The sequence below is a fragment of the Dendrobates tinctorius genome, unplaced genomic scaffold (genome assembly GCF_039654945.1).
Source record: "Dendrobates tinctorius isolate UK_male_01 unplaced genomic scaffold, ASM3965494v1 ptg000126l, whole genome shotgun sequence".
Lineage (NCBI taxonomy): Eukaryota > Metazoa > Chordata > Amphibia > Anura > Dendrobatidae > Dendrobates > Dendrobates tinctorius.
In genome coordinates this window covers 20,066,108-20,085,789 of record NW_027361794.1, presented here as the reverse complement: position 1 = coordinate 20,085,789, position 19,682 = coordinate 20,066,108, and the positions used below count along the sequence as shown (strand labels likewise).

Sequence of the window (19,682 nt, the reverse complement as noted above, 5' to 3'; positions counted from 1 at the left end):
TTTTCCCTGCAGGCCTCCAGATACAAGATGGCCACAGGGTCCTTCTGAGAGCAGGCACCGGCAAGCCTCCTGCATTGCCTGTCAGATTGCTGATCTGACACAGTGCTCTGCAAAGTGGCAGATCAGCGATCTGACACTATATAGTGATGTCCCACCCTGAGACAAAGTAAAAATAAAAATTAACCTGTGTAAAAATATATTTTTTTTAAATTCCTAAATAAAGAAAAATAAATATTTTTCCAATAAATGCATTTCTTTATGAAAATGAAAAAACAATAAAAGTACACATATTTAGTATTGCCGCGTCCGTAATGACCCAACTTATAAAACTGTCCCACTAGTTAATCCCTTCAGTAAAGACCGTAAAAAATAAATAAAAACCGAGGCAAAAAACAATGCTTTATTATCATACTGCCGAACAATAAGTGGAATAACACGCCATCAAAAAGACAGATATAAATAACCATGGTACTGCTGAAAACATCATCTTGTCCTGCAAAAACCGAGCCACCATACAGCGTCATCAACAAAAAAATAAAAAAGTTATAGCTTGCAGAATAAAGCGATGCAAAAATAATTATTTCTTATATAAAATAGTTTTTATTGTATAAAAGCACCAAAACATAAAAAAATGATATAAATGAGGTTTTGCTGTAATCGTACTGACCCGAAGAATAAAACTGCTTTATCAATTTTACCATACGCAGAACAGTAGAAGCGCCCCACCCAAAAGAAATTCATGAATTGCCGGTTTTTGTTCATTCTGCGTCCCAAAAATCGTAATAAAAACTGATCAAAAAATGTCATGTGCCCGAAAATGGTACCAATAAAAACATCAAAAAACAAGACCTCACATGAGTCTGTGGGCCAAAATATGTAAAAATTATGCTCTCAAAATGTGTTGAAAAAAAAGCATCATTTAGCATGTGACAGCTGCCAAACATAAAAACCTACTATAAATATTAAATCAAACCCCCCCTTTATCACCCCCTTAGATAGGGAAAAATAAGAAAATAGAAAAAATGTATTTCCATTTTTCGGTTAGGGCTGAAGTTGGGGCTAGGGTTAGGATTAGGGTTGGGGCTAAAGATAGGGTTAGGGTTGGGGCTAAAGTTAGGGGAAGGGTTGGGGCTAAAGTTAGGGGAAGGGTTGGGGCTAAAGTTAGGATTTGGATTAGGTTTGTGGTTAACGTTATGGTTATGGATCTCAATTCCAGACAATTTTAGTTTGAAAAAGTCAAACGGCACTTCTTCCCTTCCGAGCTCTGCCATGCGCCCAAACAGTGGTTCCCCCTGACATTTGGGGTATCGGCATACTGAGGACAAATTGGACAACAACTTTTATAGTCCAATTTCTTCTGTTACCCTTAATAAAATAAAAAAAATTGGATCTGAAGTACATTTTTTTGGGTTATTAAACTTCTTGAATGTGGTTGTGAGCACCTTGAGGCATGCATTTTTTAGAATGGTGTCACTTTTGGGTATTTTCTATCATATAGACCCCTCGAAGTGACTCCAAATGTGATGTGGTCCCTAAAAACAATGGTGTTGTAAAAATGAGAAATCGCTGGTCAACTTTAACCCTTTATCTTCCTAACAAATAAAAAATTTGGTTCCAAAATTGTGCTGATGTAAAGTAAACATGTGGGAAATGTTACTTATTTAGTATTTTGTGTGCCATATCTCTGTGATTTAAGGGCAAGAAAAAATTCAAAGTTGGAAAATTGCAAAATTTCTTTTTTTTTTCCACAAATAAACACAAGCCATATCAAAAAAATTTTGCCACTAACGTGAAGTAAAGTATGTCATGAGAAAATATTGTCAAAATCACCGGGATCCATGGAAGCGTTCCAGAGTTATTACCTCATAAAGGGACAGTGGTCAGATTTGTAAAAATTGGTCCGGTCATTAACATGCAAACCACCCTTGGAGGTAAAGGAGTTAATATAGGGTTTTCTACGTCTCTTGGCATTTCACCTTGCATTTCATTTTCAACCGTGAATACCGTGGAGAAGAAGGTGTTTAATGAATGAGCTTTTTCCTCGTCATCTACAACCATTCTTTCCTCTCAATTTTTTTTAAGGGGTCTACACTTTCACTTATGATTCTTTTACTATTGTTACAGTTGAAGAACAGTTTGGGATTACCGTATATATTTGTGTATAAGCCGACTCGTGTACAAGCCGACCCCCCTAGTTTTGCCACAAAAAACTGGGAAAACTTATTGACTCGTGTATAAGCCTAGGGTGGAAAATGCAGCAGCTACTGGTATATTTCAAAAATAAAAATAGATACCAATAAAAGTAAAATAAATTGAGAGATCAGTAGGTTAAATGTTTTTGAATATCCCCATATAATGCTAATACAAAATACACCCCATATAATGCTGCACAAAGGTTAATAATGGCCCCATAAGATGCTCCATAGAATAATATGCCCCATATAATGTGCCATAAAGTTTATGGCCCCATAAGATGCTCCATAGATTATGCCCCCATAAGATGCTCCATACATTATGCCCCCATAAAATGCCCCATAGACTATGCCCCCATATGCTTCTCCATAGAATATTCCCCCATATGCTGCTCCATAGATTATGCCCCCATATGCTGCCCCATAGACTATGCCCCCATATTTTGCCCCATACAATATGCCCCCATATGCTGCCCCATAGAATATGCCCCCATATGCTGCCCCATAGAATATGCCCCCATATTCTGCTCCATACAATATGCCCCCATATGCTGCCCCATAGAATATGCCCCCATATGCTGCCCCATAGAATATGCCCCCATATTCTGCTCCATAGAATATGCCCCCATATGCTGCTCCATAGAATGCCCCCATATGCTGCTCCATAGATTATGCCCCCATATGCTGCTCCATAGAATATGCCCCATATGCTGCTCCATATATTATGCCCCCATATGCTGCTGCTGCAAAAAAAAATGCCATACTCACCTCTCCTGCTCAGGACCCGGCACCTGAGATATTCACCTGTCCTCGTTCCCACGCTGCTCACCACTGTCTGTGCGTCCTCTGCCCCATAGAATATGCCCCCATATGCTGCTCCATAGAATATGCCTCTATATGCTGCTCCATAGAGTATGCCCTATATGCTGCTCCATATATTATGCCCCCATATGCTGCTGCTGCTGCAAAAAAAATGCCATACTCACCTCTCCTGCTCAGGACCCGACACCTGAGATATTCACCTGTCCTCGTTCCCATGCTGCTCACCACTGTCTGTGCATCCTCTGTCAGTGACTGTTCAGCCAGCAGAGGGAACAGCGCGCACTAAGCATGTCACCGCACCCCCTGCTGGCTAAACATCACGGACACAGGAAGCAGCAGACGGCGGTGAGCAGCGTGGGAACGAGGACAGGTGAATATCGCTATACTCACCCATCCTGGAACATCTCTACAGCCTTGCTTCTCCACTGTCTCCCTTCCTGCCTTCAGTGGTCACATGATACCGCTCATTACCACTCATGAATATGCGCATATTCATGAGTTTAATGAGCGGTATCACGTGACCGCTGAAGGCAGGAAGGGAGACAGTGGAGAAGCGAGGGGGCTGCAGAGAGTGCCAGGACGGGTGAGTATGATCTGTGACACCCCCGCTCCCCCCTCCCCCGCCGACCCCGAGGTATTCGTATATAAGCCGAGAGGGGGACTTTCAGCCCCAAAAAAGGGGCTGAAAAATCTCGGCTTATACATGAGTATATACGGTAGTTTTACTCTCCTTAGCAATGTGCTGCTCTGTTTCCTTTTTGGTAGCTTTAATTATTTTTTTAGATAAAGAATTTTTCTACTTATAGTTTTTTAGAGCTTCAGCGGTGCCCTCCTGCTTTAGTAGTGTAAATGCTTTCTTTTTATCTTTTTACTGTTAATTGCCCCTCTTACTTCTTTTTTTAGCCACATTGGGTTTTTCCTATTTCTTGTCCTTTTATTCCCACAAGGTATAAACCGCTTACAGTGCCTATTAAGGATGTTCTTAAACATTTCCCATTTATTTTCTGTATTCTTATTTCTGAGGACATTGTCCCAGTCACCAGATTGAGGGAATCTCTAAGCTAGTCAAATTTTGCCTTCCTAAAGTTCAGTGTTTTTGTGACTCCCTGACATGTCCCCCTAGCGAAAGACAAGTGAAACTGTACAATATTGTGGTCGCTATTTCCTAGATGCCCAACAACCTGCAGATTTGTTATTCCGTCAGGTCTGTGAGATAGTATTAGGTCTAAAAGTGCTGCTCCTCTGGTTGGATTCTGCACCAATTGTGAAAGATAATTATTCTTGGCTATTAGCAGAAACCTGTTGCCTTTATGGGTTTCGCAGGTCTCTGTTTCCCAGTTAATATCCGGGTAGTTAAAGTCCCCCATAACAAGGACCTCATTATGGGTTGCAGCTTCATCTAACTGCCTTAGTAGTAGACTTTCCATGAATTCTGTTATATTTGAGGGTTTGTAACAGACCCCATGAGAATTTTGTTACTATTCTTCCCTCCATGTATTTCGACCCATATGGACTCGACATCCTCATTCCCTTCGCTAATATCTTCCCTTAAAGTGAACTTTAGACAAGACTTTACATAACGACAAACCCCTCCTCCTCTCCGATTTTTTACGATCCTTTCTAAACAGACTGTAACCCTTTAAGTTAACTGCCCAGTCATAGCTTTCATCTAACCATGTCTCGGTTATTCCCACTATGTCATAGTTAAAATAGAACAGCCATTAGCCTCCCCAACATGTTTCGCCTTGCAGTGTCTACAGGGGAATAAGGCTATAATGAGCTGTTGGGACCGAACCAGACCTTTCATCACCTCTGTTTGTTGCATCACTTCCACAGGTCAGCCAATACAATATTCTCTGTCTTTTACTACCAAAGCCCATAATTCTCTCTTCTGACTAATAGGTACTCATGGTCTGCTGTATCAGATGGTCATCTGTCCTGTGATTGGTTTTCACACATATACAAGCCATCTCTAACCCCTCATTGGGGGAGAACCATGAGAGCCAATCTTATTGCTTACTTTATTACCCATCTCATCTCACCTTGTAGATTTTACTAATTACCTGGGGGAGATTAGTTCTGGGGGACTGCGGCGTCATTCTCCAGTGCCTCCTCTCTCTCCGTTTTCCTGTAGACTGTTCAATCCATTTGCGCTTCAGAAAACTGTGCTCATGCGCTTATCATTACAGCCTTGCAGCTCGTCGGCTTTCAGTAAACCCGTCTGCCTTCAATATCAGCGCATGAGCCGTGTCTCTGTGGCGCCCCTGATGGTTCAGTCGCCACAGAGGTACTGCACCTCCTCCTGAGGTATGGTACCCCACCATTCAGGTAAGGTGGAGGCACCTGACCACACTCCAACACCTGCACCCCACACCACAAAGCAGTGTAGCTAAGCACCTTCGGTGGATCCCTGCTTGGAACACGAAACGTGCTGGGAGGTGGGTGGAGTTGAGTTCACATAAAAGAGCCGGAAGAGTTGAGTCAGTCAGTCAGTCTTTCATTTAGTCAGTGAGTGAGGATGTAGAAGGACAGAGAGTGAGACAGAGAAGATCCCCGGGAGAGGGATGGAAGAAGGAAGTGCTGCAGCAGGCCACAGTGATCTGGGTCTGCTGGCACAGGAAAGAGACAGAGAAAGGAAGCTTGATTCTCCATTGGAAAGAAGGATTAGTACGGAACGTAAGGAGAATAAGAGGACTAAGGATCAGGGTTGGAAGAGAGAGCCCTTCCCAAGTTCTAAGTGTAAGGCCGGGGTCCGGTCCCCGAGGTTGTATGGATACTAATGGTCCTGCAGCAGACAGCGGAGGAATAGAAGTAGTGACCACTTTATTCCCACACAAGACTTGTGGGCACAACAGCAACGATAGTGAGCCGGGGCTAGGTAGAAGGAGTCCCCGAAGCAGGCTACAGCTGTCTGCCGTACAAGTAGAGTTCATAGGAACATCTGACAGGAGGAACTCCAGTGTAACTCAGTACTAGGAGTACTTCATTCAAAGGCGCTATAAGAGGAGACTGTTGTGAGTTCATTTTCCCCTTCACCGTCGATGTCTGATGAACTCCCTCTTCTGGTGAAGGAAGGTAGTGAGGCTGATTACCAAACACCTGATCTGGTAGATGATGACTGGGTAACAGGAAGTTCTGACTGGATATAAGGCAGCCGACGCCCCTCTGAGTCGCTGGTGATTTCTCTGCTGGATTCTTGGAGACCAGTCTGATTCCTGCTTCCCAAAGATAAGTTTTTGCTCTGCTATTGAACTTATTAGTTTTGTTTTGTTTACCTTGTTTTTTGGAGTTCAGCCATCCCCGGTCGGGGGTGTGCTGAGTTCCATTTTTGTCTCTGATCAGTTTGTCTCTTTGCTCTGTCTTCAGAATTTACCTGAGTGCTGATATAGTCTTTTTGAAGTCCTAGCGACTTCAGGGCCTGTTTTTCCTATCAGACAGTTGGGACATTTTTTGGTAGGGTTTTTTTGATTCTGTTATGAATGAGTCACCGAAGGAGGAAAAAACAAAAATACAAGCTAAGTCCAGAAAACCAGAGAGGTTGGTAGCTATCGGACTGCAGACCCCTGATCCTATCCACAACAACTAACAGTAGCCGTGGGGGGTTCCTACGATGCCCTAGACCCCTCGATCACAGCCGGAGAACTAAATAGGCCTAAAGAAAGAAAGGGGAAATCTAAACTGCCCCAGAGCAGACCCCAAAGCAATAGGCAGCCCCCAACATATAATGACGGTGAAGCAAGATGAAAACACCAGCACAGATAGAAAGATAGGTTGAGCAAACGATGGGGCCCAAGCTAACTAAAAAGGACAGGATAGAAAAGCTGCTGTCTGCAATCCGTAAAAAACCCTACCAAAAAATGTCCCAACCGTCTGATAGGAAAAACAGGCCCTGAAGTTGCTAGGACTTCAAAAAGACTATATCAGCACTCAGGTAAATTCTGAAGACAGAGCAAAGAGACAAACTGATCAGAGACAAAAATGGAACTCAGCACACCCCCGACCGGGGATGGCTGAACTCCAAAAAACAAGGTAAACAAAACAAAACAAATAAGTTCAATAGCAGAGCAAAAACTTATCTTTGGGAAGCAGGAATCAGACTGGTCTCCAAGAATCCAGCAGAGAAATCACCAACGACTCAGAAGGGCGTCGGCTGCCTTATATCCAGTCAGAACTTCCTGTTACCCAGTCATCATCTACCAGATTAGGTGTTTGGTAATCAGCCTCACTACCTTCCTTCACCAGAAGAGGGAGTTCATCAGACATCGACGGTGAAGGGGAAAATGAACTCACAACAGGAGACATTCAGAAAAGGCACGTATGTTGGCGGAGTGTTGGAAAGGAGTACTTCATCTTGCCTGGAAGTTGGCTGAGCTCCTGGAGGACACGGCACGGATGCGGGCACCTGTACCTGCAACAGACTGTGAGTAAAGCTTGGGAACTATATGCCCTGGTGTCCTCCACTTATTCCTGCGCCAACCCGCCCAGCACTGCTACATCCCTTGCGCCCGACACTACACCATCTAAGTGTCACTTCACCTACTCTGCCCTGGGACTACAGCCCTGCCTGTGGAGGGCTATAACATCATTGCTGCACCACACCATCTGTCCCAGAGGATCTGTCTGCAGCCTCGGCTTACATCTTCATTGCTGAACACCACAGGTGGCATCACGAATCACTTATACACTTTCCCCTTTTCACAATGGGCGCCCAGGGCCACGGGCCGGGTCCCAGCTGCCGTGACATCTCCCATTGAAGCTCATCGGGCCCGGTACCGAGTACCCCACTGCCCTGGGAGGGCGACCCAACTTGGCGTCACGAACAGGATGACGAAGCCCGGTGCCACCGGGTTCTGTGTGCCTACGATTTATTGGACTTAAAAGTTTGTGGAAATGTGCAAAAGACCCAATTTGATAGACTGTAAAATGAATGCTAAAAATGGCCGCCAGAGTGGTGAAGGAGGGCGTGACAACATGGGTGGTCCTAAGAAAAGAGCGTGAACAGTCCTGGGCCTCCCCTGTCTGAACTTCTGTGCGACAGCAACATGGCCCACCCCCCGAGGGGTTCGTATACTGGCTTGGTATGGAGTAGTAGGAAGAAGACGCCGCCCCCAGAAGGAGGAGCGGGAGCCGGTGGCAGGAAAAGAGGCCAGACAGGAAGAAGGAGAGAACGCCATGATGGAAGGAGCGCGAAAGCCAGGAGAAAATGGCGGGGAGAAGCCATCCTCCCCCAAGAAACACCTGGAGAGCATACGGCCGCTGCAACACCCTTTACAGCGGCCGCCACCACCCCCAGGCCGGTGCTGTCACTGGATGCGGCCTGCCAGGAGAAGGTACATGAGGGTTCTGGAGGCTGTGGGGCAGGAGCTGAGTCCCAGCCCGGAGCTGGCGCGGCCGTGGAGGCTTTTACTGGCATGCCCCATCCTGTGCCGACACGGATGCAGCTACTGGCCATTCATCAACCCACTCCAGGGGTCACGGCTGCCATCATTCGCCACCCGGTACCTAAGCAGGAGTCAGAACATCACCGTGAAGCACCAGGTATGGTCGCCGCCCCTGGCATGATCCTGGTACTAGGAGCCGTGCCTGTGGACAGAAACGGTCCGGTGATTACCCAGACCCTGAGTGGTGGCACTCCAATGACATCCAGCCCGCAACAACCGGTCGTAGTACAGCCAACTGTGGTACCACTTGGGATCGCAGAGCAGCATCTATAGGTACCGGCTATCGCCCTTGCTGACTTTTTGGCAGCAGAACCACCACCAGCAACAGCTGATGTGCAATCCATACCGGTAGCAATGACAAGCGCTGCCATTCCACCTGAGCCAGTGACAACAAATGGAGAAAAGGAATACCTGCAATTTGTAGATGAAGACACCCAGAGCATCTCCCCTGGAAGCAGCCCAAGCAACCAGCTTCCAGAACCCCAGGAGGGGACAACTAGCCATAACATTCCAGATAACTAACTCTGTTACCCAGGAGGGTATTTGCACCGTTGTGCTTTAAAGTTATTTTTGGTTTTTTTTTGCATCATGTTGTTTCCAGTTTTGTTGCCCAGTTTTATTCTCAGCGTTTTCTTTACTGAACTGTGGAGATCATAGACGCTGGATCATCCGGAACTGTCATGTACATAGTTTGCACCTCTTTAGGTGCCCTCTCTTGGTTTTACATAGGTCCTTTCTAAATAAGAACTACCTCATCGTGGAGCATGGTTCCTACCAAAAGGACACTGCAAGAGATCCCGGCTGGGAGCGGTGTCCAGCACTTACAAGAATTATTGGAGTTTTGATGTGAAGTATTTTATAATGTGCCTTATGACAGTATTAATAGAGAATAGCTTTTATATGGAATCTAGTTAATAACCATGACTAATAGGAATGTTTTAATAAAGAAAATTGGAATAAAGATGAAGATTTGAAAAATGCAGGTGATGAACCAGGCATCAGCGGTTATCACTTAGGGTTAATAATAAAAGAAAGTAGAAAATGTGTCGATGATGATACTTGAAGTGGTAGTCAGTTACTGCCAATAGCACTTTTTAATTAGGTACTGTAGTAAGATATAGATAGTTAGTTAAAATTGTTTGCAACGTTCAAGAGACAGCGCCTCTCATATTGAGAAGATTAGATAAGAACTGTTTATTAGCATTACAAATATTTTGTATGTTCCTGTATTTGTCAACTTCTGTTTTCTTGCAGCCCGCGGACGTGCTGTGTTTAACGGGAGGGGTATGTGGCGCCCCTGAGGGTTCAGTCGCCACAGAGGTACTGCACCTCCTCCTGAGGTGTGGTACCCCACCATTCAGGTAAGGTGGAGGCACCTGACCACACTCCAACACCTGCACCCCACACCACAAAGTAGTGTAGCAAAGCACCTTCGGCGGCTCCCTGCTTGGAGTGTAGCATAGCACCCCTTGGTGGCTCCCTGCTTGGAACACGAAACGTGCTGGGAGGTGGGTGGAGTTGAGTTCACATAAAAGAGCAGGAAGAGTTGAGTCAGTCAGTCAGTCTTTCAGTCAGTGAGTGAGGATGTAGAAGGACAGAGAGTGAGACAGAGAAGATCCCCGGGAGAGGGATGGAAGAAGGAAGTGCTGCAGCAGGCCACAGTGATCTGGGTCTGCTGGCACAGGAAAGAGACAGAAAAAAGACGTTTGATCCTCCATTGGAAAGAACGATTAGTACGGAACGTAAGGAGAATAAGAGGACTAAGGATCAGGGTTGGAAGAGAGAGCCCTTCCCAAATTCTAAGCGCAAGGCTGGGGTCCGGTCCCCGAGGTTGTATGGATACTAATGGTCCTGCAGCAGACAGCGGAGGAATAGAAGTAGTGACCACTTTATTCCCACACAAGACTTGGGGGCACAACAGCAACGATAGTGAGCCGGGACTAGGTAGAAGGAGTCCCCGAAGCAGGCTACAGCCGTCTGCCGTACAAGTAGAGTTCATAGGAACATCTGACAGGAGGAACTCCAGTGTAACTCAGTACTAGGAGTACTTCATTCAAAGGCGCTATAAGAGGAGGCATTCAGAAAAGGCACATATGTTGGCGGAGTGTTGGAAAGGAGTACTTCATCTTGCCTGGAAGTTGGCTGAGCTCCTGACCCGGAGGACACGGCACGGATGCGGGCACCTGTACCTGCAACAGACTGTGAGTAAAGCTTTGGAACTATATGCCCTGGTGTCCTCCACTTATTCCTGCGCCAACCCGCCCAGCACTGCTACATCCCTTGCGTCCGACACTACACCATTTAAATGTCACTTCACCTACTCTGCCCTGGGACTACAGCCCTGCCTGTGGAGGGCTATAACATCATTGCTGCACCACACCATCTGTCCCAGAGGATCTGTCTGCAGCGTCGGCTTACATCTTCATTGCCGAACACTACAGGTGGCGTCACAAATCACTTATACACTTTCCCCTTTTCACAATGGGCGTCCAGGGCCACAGGCCGGGTCCCAGCTGCCGTGACATCTCCCATTGAAGCTCATTGGGCTCGGTACTGAGTACCCCACTGCCCTGGGAGGGCAACCCATCTCCACCAGGGGGGTCCGATGTAATCTATACCACGCCCCTTCCTTGCATCAAATGCAACCTGAGTCGGTGCAAATAAGATGATGTTTGGGGCTCAATATCATATATTATGATCATACTAATCAGGTCCCAACACAAATTATATATATCTCCTGCTTTAGATTTGTTAAAAGCTCTTTTATACGTCCACTGGGGGTTTATTTAACTGTGATTATTGATCCGCAAACTTAGTTATGTGGAACAAGAAAAGGATAAGATAATAATTTTAGATATTTACATAGAGTCCTACTGTGCCTCATGTGGGCACCGTCCATACACTTAGAGTGACCGTTGTTCTGCATTATATGTGGTTTAGAGAAGGTTACCGGTAGGACCTTATGGAAAGGATTTTACTCAGTATTATTTAAACTCGGAGGATCTTATATAAGTCTGTCCATCCTGCAAGAGGTGGTCATTAGCTTCATATGGTTAGATCTCTTACTGGGACTCAGACCAAATATCAATTTCCTTTACTATTTAAATATTAATGATTTTCATGACAGTGCTTTTCCCCTTTACAGGGTTGCACTTAGTCTACAAGGGACATATATACTCAAAGAAGGTCTGTGTATTTTCAGAGGAAGGCAGTATATGTAAAGCCTTCATTTATACCCATAGGGCGACTCGTATTAAAGCGAAAAATGCAATTTGTCTCCAATGGTAGCAACATTTTATCCAAGTCGCCCTTTCTATGGCCCGAAATGACATGTCTGATTCCCCATACCTTTATACCAAGGGGATTCTGATGATGACAGGTTCTCATGTGGGTGGTTAGGGCAGTATCCAATTCTGAATTGATAGAACTATCTTTCTGGGGCAGTGGCAACTGAGATGGTGTATTCTCAATATCTGATGATAAGAGGATAGAGAACATTTACTCTGATATCGCAGATGGACTGCCTTCAATTTCATCTAAGGTTTAGAAAACTGTATCTGTCCTCCAACATTCTAGTATTACATCCCGTCCAATTTCCCATGTCTTTTTTGGACAATTTATTTTTCCTTGCTTTGTATTCTATTTCTAATATTTCTGGATAGATTCATAATTTCAGGATGACTTTTATATGATCTTAATTTGCCATATAGTTTAGATACTATCATCAATTGTTTTTTCCTTTTCTCAGTGATAAAGGAAAGGTTTTAAACATATTATCCCATTCAGTCAGGGTGACTATCACCTATATCTACAGATTCCGATTTATGTACTGACAGCCCCTTTGGCATGCGATCATAAGCCAAATAGCATTTAAGTGACAGTTTCTCATCTCACAAACAGTTGAGCACCACAATCCACTGGTTCATCCTATAAGGTTTTTTATTAGACTGTGAACTGTCATTGTCCTGATGAATAATTCGTTTTCACAACTTGCCATTTTTAGACATTTTATGTAGAAAAATATTACATTTAAGGATATTTTATTAAAAAATAATTGTTTTTTCTTGGCAGATGACTGTACCAGGAGATCAGAGGAACAGCTGACATCTTCAGATTTTCAATCAGATGATAATATACCACAGGATACAAATGAAGTGAATGCCTTTACTCCATCCCTTCACAGCAAAGATCTGTCATCTGATGCTATGAAACAGGTCCTGTCCTCTGATTCATTACTGACTACTAAGGAAAATCAAAGTCACAAAATAAGTATTAAAAAACGAATTGCTCCTAAAGCAAAAAAGCTGTTTTTCGCGCTCAGAACATGGAAATAGTTTTCCCCTTGAAAAGTCTGGTCTTAAGCATAAAAAAATTCACACAGCAGATAAAAGATTTTCTTGTTCCATGTGTGGAAAATGTTTTAACAAGAAATCACAACTTGTTAGACACCAGAGAAGTCACACAGGGGAGAAGCCAGTTTCATGTTCAGAGTGTGGGAAATGTTTTAACTCTAATTCAGAATTTGTTAGACATCAGAGAACTCACACAGGGGAGAAGCCATTTTCATGTTCAGAATGTGGGAAATGTTTTAACCAGAAATCGGGTTTTGTTAGACATCAGAGAACTCACACAGGGGAGAAGCCATTTTCATGTTCAGAATGTGGAAAATGTTTTACAAGTAAAAGGGGTCTTATGAAACATCAGAGAACTCACACAGGGGAGAAGCCATTTACATGTTCAGAATGTGGGAAATGTTTAGCAGAGAAAGCATCTCTTGTTACACATCAGAGAACTCACACAGGGGAGAAGCCATATTCATGTTCAGAATGTGGGAAATGTTTTATAGAGAAAACAACTCTTGTTAAACATCAGAGATCTCACTCAGGGGAGAAGCCATTTTCATGTTCAGAATGTGGCAAATCTTTTAACCAGAAATCAGGTTTCGTGACACATCAGAGAACCCACACAGAGGAGAAGCCATTTACATGTTTAGAATGTGGGAAATGTTTTACAGAGAAAGCAACTCTTGTTACCCATCACAGAACCCACACAGGGGAGAAGCCATTTTCATGTTCAGAATGTGGGAAATGTTTTACAAATAAATCAAATCTTGTTAGACACCAGAGAAGTCACATAGGGGAGAAGCCATTTTCATGTTTAGAATGTGGGAAATGTTTTAATTGTAATTCAGAATTTGTTAGACATCAGAGAACGCACACATAGGAGAAGCCATTTTCATGTTCAGAATGTGGCAAATGTTTTAACCAGAAATTGGGTTTCGTGACACATCAGAGAACCCACATAGAGGAGAAGCCATTTACATGTTTAGAATGTGGGAAATGTTTTAACTGTAATTCAGAATTTGTTAGACATCAGAGAACGCACACATAGGAGAAGCCATTTTCATGTTCAGAATGTGGGCAATACCCTCTGTTGTAGGAGACGGCCGTATCTCCGTAAAGTGTAAGAGAAAGTACGACCCTTTGGGACTCCATACACGAGCAATGAGTGACATTACACGCCGACTACTCCTATACGCGGCACGAACCACATCTGGTGAGTCACCGGCCGGGGCTCCCTGCTTTGAGGTGTGCTGCAGTGAACTTTTGAGACTTATTTCCACCAGCTCTTGCGAGTATCTTCCCTCTACCAGTGGACATGTGGATGTAAGGTATTTCCCACAAGGATATCTACTTGTGTTACAAGTTTAACACCGTGCGTCATTATTTGCAAGCATCAATGTAAAGCCACTGACACATGACTTTATAGTCCATGCTGCATAGAACTGACACAAGATTAAATGCTACTTTATTTTGTTGTCCTGTGGCTAAGGCAACATGAAGATCAAAACTGTGCACGATTATTGAACTGTGTCTGTCAGCTGTGGCTTGTAACCATTAAAGAAATGTCCCTACAAAGGGTTTAACTAAAATCAACGAAAATTATATGGACAGCTCCACTAACAATTGGTCTTGGTAAATAACGAACTGTGCCTGCCAACTGTGGTATGCACTTTATCAACTACGGCTATTGGATTAACGAATTTTCATTGCATGGTGTATGATGTTTAACGATATGCGTTTGTTGTTTTGGATATATCTTTTTTATTGCAGTTTTGCTATGTGTGACTAACCATTCAATTTATCAAGCAGGCATTTGCAAAATTGATGGGGATTAGTGTGGATGACATCTTATAGGAATAAATACAGAACTATATAGTGCAGAGAAGTTTTTGATTTTAATCTCATTAGTAATACACCACCAAGGGTGTTTTTTTTGTCTTGTTTTAGAGGAAACTTAGCAAAAATTCAAATAACTAAAACCTGTCTAAACAATATTGCGAATCATTTAATACAATTTTTTCCATAAAAGATTCTACAGGCAAGGTATCAGCGCATCCGGACACCATTTATAACATTTTTCATGAATACTATCAGAACTTATACTCTACACTGTAGTCATTATTTCTAATAAAGGACTTTATTCTGGCTGTGTCTTTACCATGTATAGTAGTAAACATGACACATGTGGATAGGAAATGATTATAACAGTAATAGGGCAAATTGCCATCTATCCTTTAACCATGTGTATCTTAAACGGACAATTGCAGGACAAACTGCAAAGAAGCAAGCTTAAGAAAAAAATGAAAGCAGTCAAAACGTCCCATAACAAATATTCTCTTTATTGGATACAAACAATTAAAAATATTAGAATGGAGGCAGAAATATTGTACACAGCAAGTGGTCACACAATAAAGGGCATATAGGCCAGACCCTCCACAACAGCATAGATTTACATATAGCCACAGGAGTTTTGGTATACATAAAATGTGTCAGGAACACCGCACTGTACTTGCTCACTGAGCCAGTGCGCGTGTCCTGAGTGTCAGAGCCGGCGTGCAGCCTCCGCTGAGCAGTGACTCACCCGCAATGTAGGGGTACCGGGGTCAGGTACAGCCAGAAAGTACCGATGCACAGGACCTGTGGATGCTGAAGTTTAGGAAGCCAGCATAGGACCTATGGTCATGTGAATGGTCATGTGACTGCAAGGGGGCGGGGCTTAGCGTCCTGCACACAGAGAAGGAAGAGAACTCAGAGTCCAAGCAAAGCAGAGGTCATGCACAGTACAGACCAGCGAGGTACAGGAGGGATAAACAGATGGGAGGTCAGACAAAGCCAAAGGTCATACACAGGATCACAGTACAGTACCAGGGAGGAGACCGAGCGGATAATCAGGGCCAAGCAGAGATCAAAACCAAACAGACATATAAGGTACCAGGCAGAATCCAAAGCGATATCCAGGGAACAGACCGAGTCATACACAGAGAATCAAGTAACCAGAACACAGCACAAACACACTCAGGGGTCACCACACAATGCCAAGGGCGAAAGTATAACTGACAGGGATGGGAGCGTCCTGAGGCTATAAGAAGCCTCCCCCAGAACCAGGGAGAGGCCACAATCATAGCCCCAGGTGTGCAGGTAAGCCTGCACCGGGATCACAACCTTTAACCCCAGAAATGCCAGTCATCAGCACTGGTTCCAAACATTAACCCCACGTGTGCGAGTCAAACCCGCACTGAGATCATGACAGTACCCCCCTCTCAACGGGGGGCCTCTGGACCCCCAGGCTTGCCCGGGTACTTAGCATGGAAAGCCCGCACCAGGCGATCAGCATGCATCAACCGGGCTGGTACCCAGGACCTGTCCTCTGGTCCATACCCCTTCCAATGAACCAGGTACTGTACCGACCGCCGTACCAACCTGGAATCTACGATATGACCAACCTCGTACTCCACCTGCCCCTCGACCAAAACCGGAGGAGCAGCAGACTCGGAGTCTCCCCGTACTGCTTCAAAAGGTTTCAGTAGAGATTTGTGGAAGACGTTAGGGATCTTGAAAGAGGGTGGAAGGCACAGCCTATACGCCACTGTATTGATTTTTTCCACAATCTTGTACGGGCCAATGAATTTGGGTCCCAACTTGGCTGACGGAATCTTTAACTTAATGTTTCGCGTGGAGAGCCAAACTTTCTCTCCCACCCGAAACATGGGACCAGGTGTTCGTTTCCTGTCCGCGAAAAACTTATACCTGCCTTGAGACCTAGATATACGCCGCTGGACTTCTGCCCATGTATCTTTTAACCGCTGAACAGAATCCTCAGTCCCGGGACACCCCGAATCCAGATGAGAAAACTCACCAAAATGAGGACTGAACCCATAGTTAATCAAGAAAGGGGACCTACCAGTGGATTGACTCACCCGACTATTGAAGGCAAATTCAGCCAACGGCAGTGCATCGCACCAGTCATTCTGCCTAGCAGAGGTTAGACACCTGAGGATCTGTTCCAGGGACTGGTTAGTGCGCTCCGTCTGCCCATTGCTCTCAGGATGGTATGCAGACGAAAAGGACAGAGACATACCTAATTTTTTGCAGAAAGCACGCCAAAACTTAGACACAAACTGCACACCACGATCAGACACCACATTCAGGGGTACCCCATGCAACCGGATCACATGCTGCACAAACAACCTGGACAACGTCTCAGCTGACGGTAGTGCGGACAGGGGTACGAAATGAGCCTGCTTAGAAAACCTGTCCACCACTACCCATACCACTGTATTACCCTTAGATGGAGGGAGATTGGTAACAAAATCCATGGATAAATGAGTCCATGGCCTTTCGGGCACTGCCAAGGGTATCAGCTCCCCTGCCGGCCGGCTATGAGAGCTTTTAGAATGAGCGCAGACCCCACAACCAGCAATGAATTTTTTTATGTCCGAACCAAGGGTAGGCCACCAAAAGATCCTAGCCACCGCCAGACGTGTGGCTGAAATACCAGGGTGAGCACTCAGCTTGGATTCATGGAACTCCTGCAAGAGTTTCAGGCGAAGTTGCTCTGGGACAAACAACTTCCCCTCCGGCTTGGCCGCCGAGGCCTGCGACTGGGCCCCCAGAATCTCCCGTTCCAATTCAGATGAGACCTCTGCTATCACAACCCCAGGGTGAAGAATGGAGGACGGTGGTTCAGGGGGCGACACCGGCTGAAAACTGCGTGATAAGGCGTCAGCCTTGACATTCTTAGACCCTGGACGAAATGTAATCGTAAACTGAAAACGGGAAAAAAAAAGTGACCAACGGGCCTGTCTGGGCGTTAGTCTTTTAGCAGACTCAATGTACGACAGATTTTTGTGATCCGTGATCACCGTAACCGGGTGACTGGCCCCCTCCAAAAAGTGCCTCCATTCTTCAAACGCCAATTTGACCGCAAGAAGCTCTCTATTGCCTACGTCGTAATTTCTTTTCGCAGCAGAGAACTTCTTGGAAAAGAAAGCACATGGCCTGAGGTTGGTTAGAGTGGCAGGCCCTTGGGACAACACCGCCCCCACCCCCACCTCAGAGGCGTCCACTTCCACGACGAATGGTTTGGACGGATCTGGCTGCACTAACACAGGAGCAGACATAAAACATTTTTTCAGCGTTGCAAAGGCCTCTTTTGCGAGCGAGGACCAATTTCTCACATCCGCACCTTTGCATGTTAGATCCGTGAGAGGTTTGACCACTTGCGAAAACCCCCGGATAAATTTGCGGTAATAATTGGCGAACCCCAAGAAGCGCTGAAGGCCCTTAAGATCTCGGGGTTGCACCCAATCCGCAATGGCCTGCACCTTCTTGGGGTCCATGCGAAAACCCTCACCGGATACAATTAACCCCAAAAAGGACAACTCTTGTACACAGAATACACATTTCTCCAATTTGGCATACAAATAATTTTCTCTAAGCCTTTGGAGCACAGTTCGTACATGTTCCAAATGAGAATACTTGTCGGGGGAATATATCAAAATATCATCTAAGTAGATAACGACAAAACGACCAATGAGATCCGAGAATACCACGTTGATGAAATTCTGAAATATGGCAGGGGCGTTGGTAAGACCAAACGGCATGACTAAATTTTCAAATAGTCCCTCGGTCGTGAGGAACGCGGTTTTCCATTCATCCCCCTCCCGGACTCTTATCAAATTATATGCCCCCCGAAGGTCAAGTTTAGAAAACCACTTTGCCCCTGATAGCTGGTTACATAAATCGGGAATCAACGGAAGGGGGTACGTATTCCGTACAGTAATTTGATTAAGCTCCCGGAAGTCGAGACAGGGACGTAACCCGCCATCTTTTTTCTTTACAAAAAAGAAACCTGCCGCTACAGGTGAGACTGAAGGACGTATGTGTCCTTTGCGCAGACTTTCAGTAATGTACTCCTTCATAGCCAAGCGCTCAGGACCAGACAAATTAAACAGACGGGCTTTGGGTAATTTAGCCCCCGGGACCAGCTCAATAGCGCAGTCAAAGGGTCTATGTGGCGGTAACGTCTCGGCCTCGCTTTCGGAGAATACATCTTCGAAGTCCTTCAGGCATTCCGGAATACCTTCCAGCTCGACAGATGATACAGACACAGATTTAACTGGTTCAACCAGCAGTGCGGATTTATCACAACTCAAAATCATTAAACCCCCATTGAACAATCTCCCCTGTTTTCCAGTTAATAACTGGGTTATGGCGTTGTAACCAGGGCATGCCCAACACCAACCCTGCAGGTAGATTGTCCAGCACAAAACAACTTATGTTTTCCACATGAATAGCGCCCACTCTGAGCGAAAACACATCAGACATAAAGCGAATTCCCTCCTTAGTGAGGGGAGATGAGTCAATGGCCATCACCTTGATCGGAACCTTGAGCCTAACTGTCCCTATCTTGCAGTGTGTGACCAATTGGGAGTCAATGAGGTTAATAGATGATCCGCAGTCGACGAAGGCTGTAGAGGAAAAAGAACTACCGTCCACAAATAGTTCCACAGGCAGTAATACTTTAGAAAACGAGGAAAATGGTACCTGAGGGTCTGAGCAGCCTCCCCGTTGACTACCCAGACCTAGTCGTTTCCCGCCGACCGGGTTTGAAGACGGGCAATTCGGGCACTCCCTTTTCCAATGTCCCGTTTTACCGCAGTAAAAGCATAACTGCTTGTCCTTCCGGCGTTTCCTCTCCGTATCCTTCAGGGAGAGGGCGCCTACATCCATGGGCTCAGGGGCAGTCTCTTTTCCACTGGGGAATAATGGAGTATCCACCTGCATCACCCCTCTGGCCCGCAGCCTGCGGTCCATCCGGACGGCCTGGGTCATGGCGTCCTCAAGAGAGTTAGGTGGGGGATGTAACGCCAAGACATCCTGCA

General features: G+C 45.2%; 2 protein-coding genes across 2 annotated transcripts in view; one reads left to right on the top strand and one right to left on the bottom strand.

Annotated features, from left to right (window-relative positions):
* LOC141047073 (uncharacterized) overlaps nucleotides 1-19,682 on the bottom strand; it is a 503,490-nt gene that overhangs the window by 281,673 nt on the left and 202,135 nt on the right. The gene's annotated exons all lie outside the window — the stretch shown is intronic.
* On the top strand, nucleotides 12,708-14,943 carry LOC141047081 (uncharacterized). The gene has a single exon (XM_073542028.1). The coding sequence runs from the start codon at nucleotides 12,860-12,862 to the stop codon at nucleotides 13,676-13,678; it is 819 nt and encodes a 272-aa protein (XP_073398129.1). The 5' UTR covers nucleotides 12,708-12,859; the 3' UTR covers nucleotides 13,679-14,943.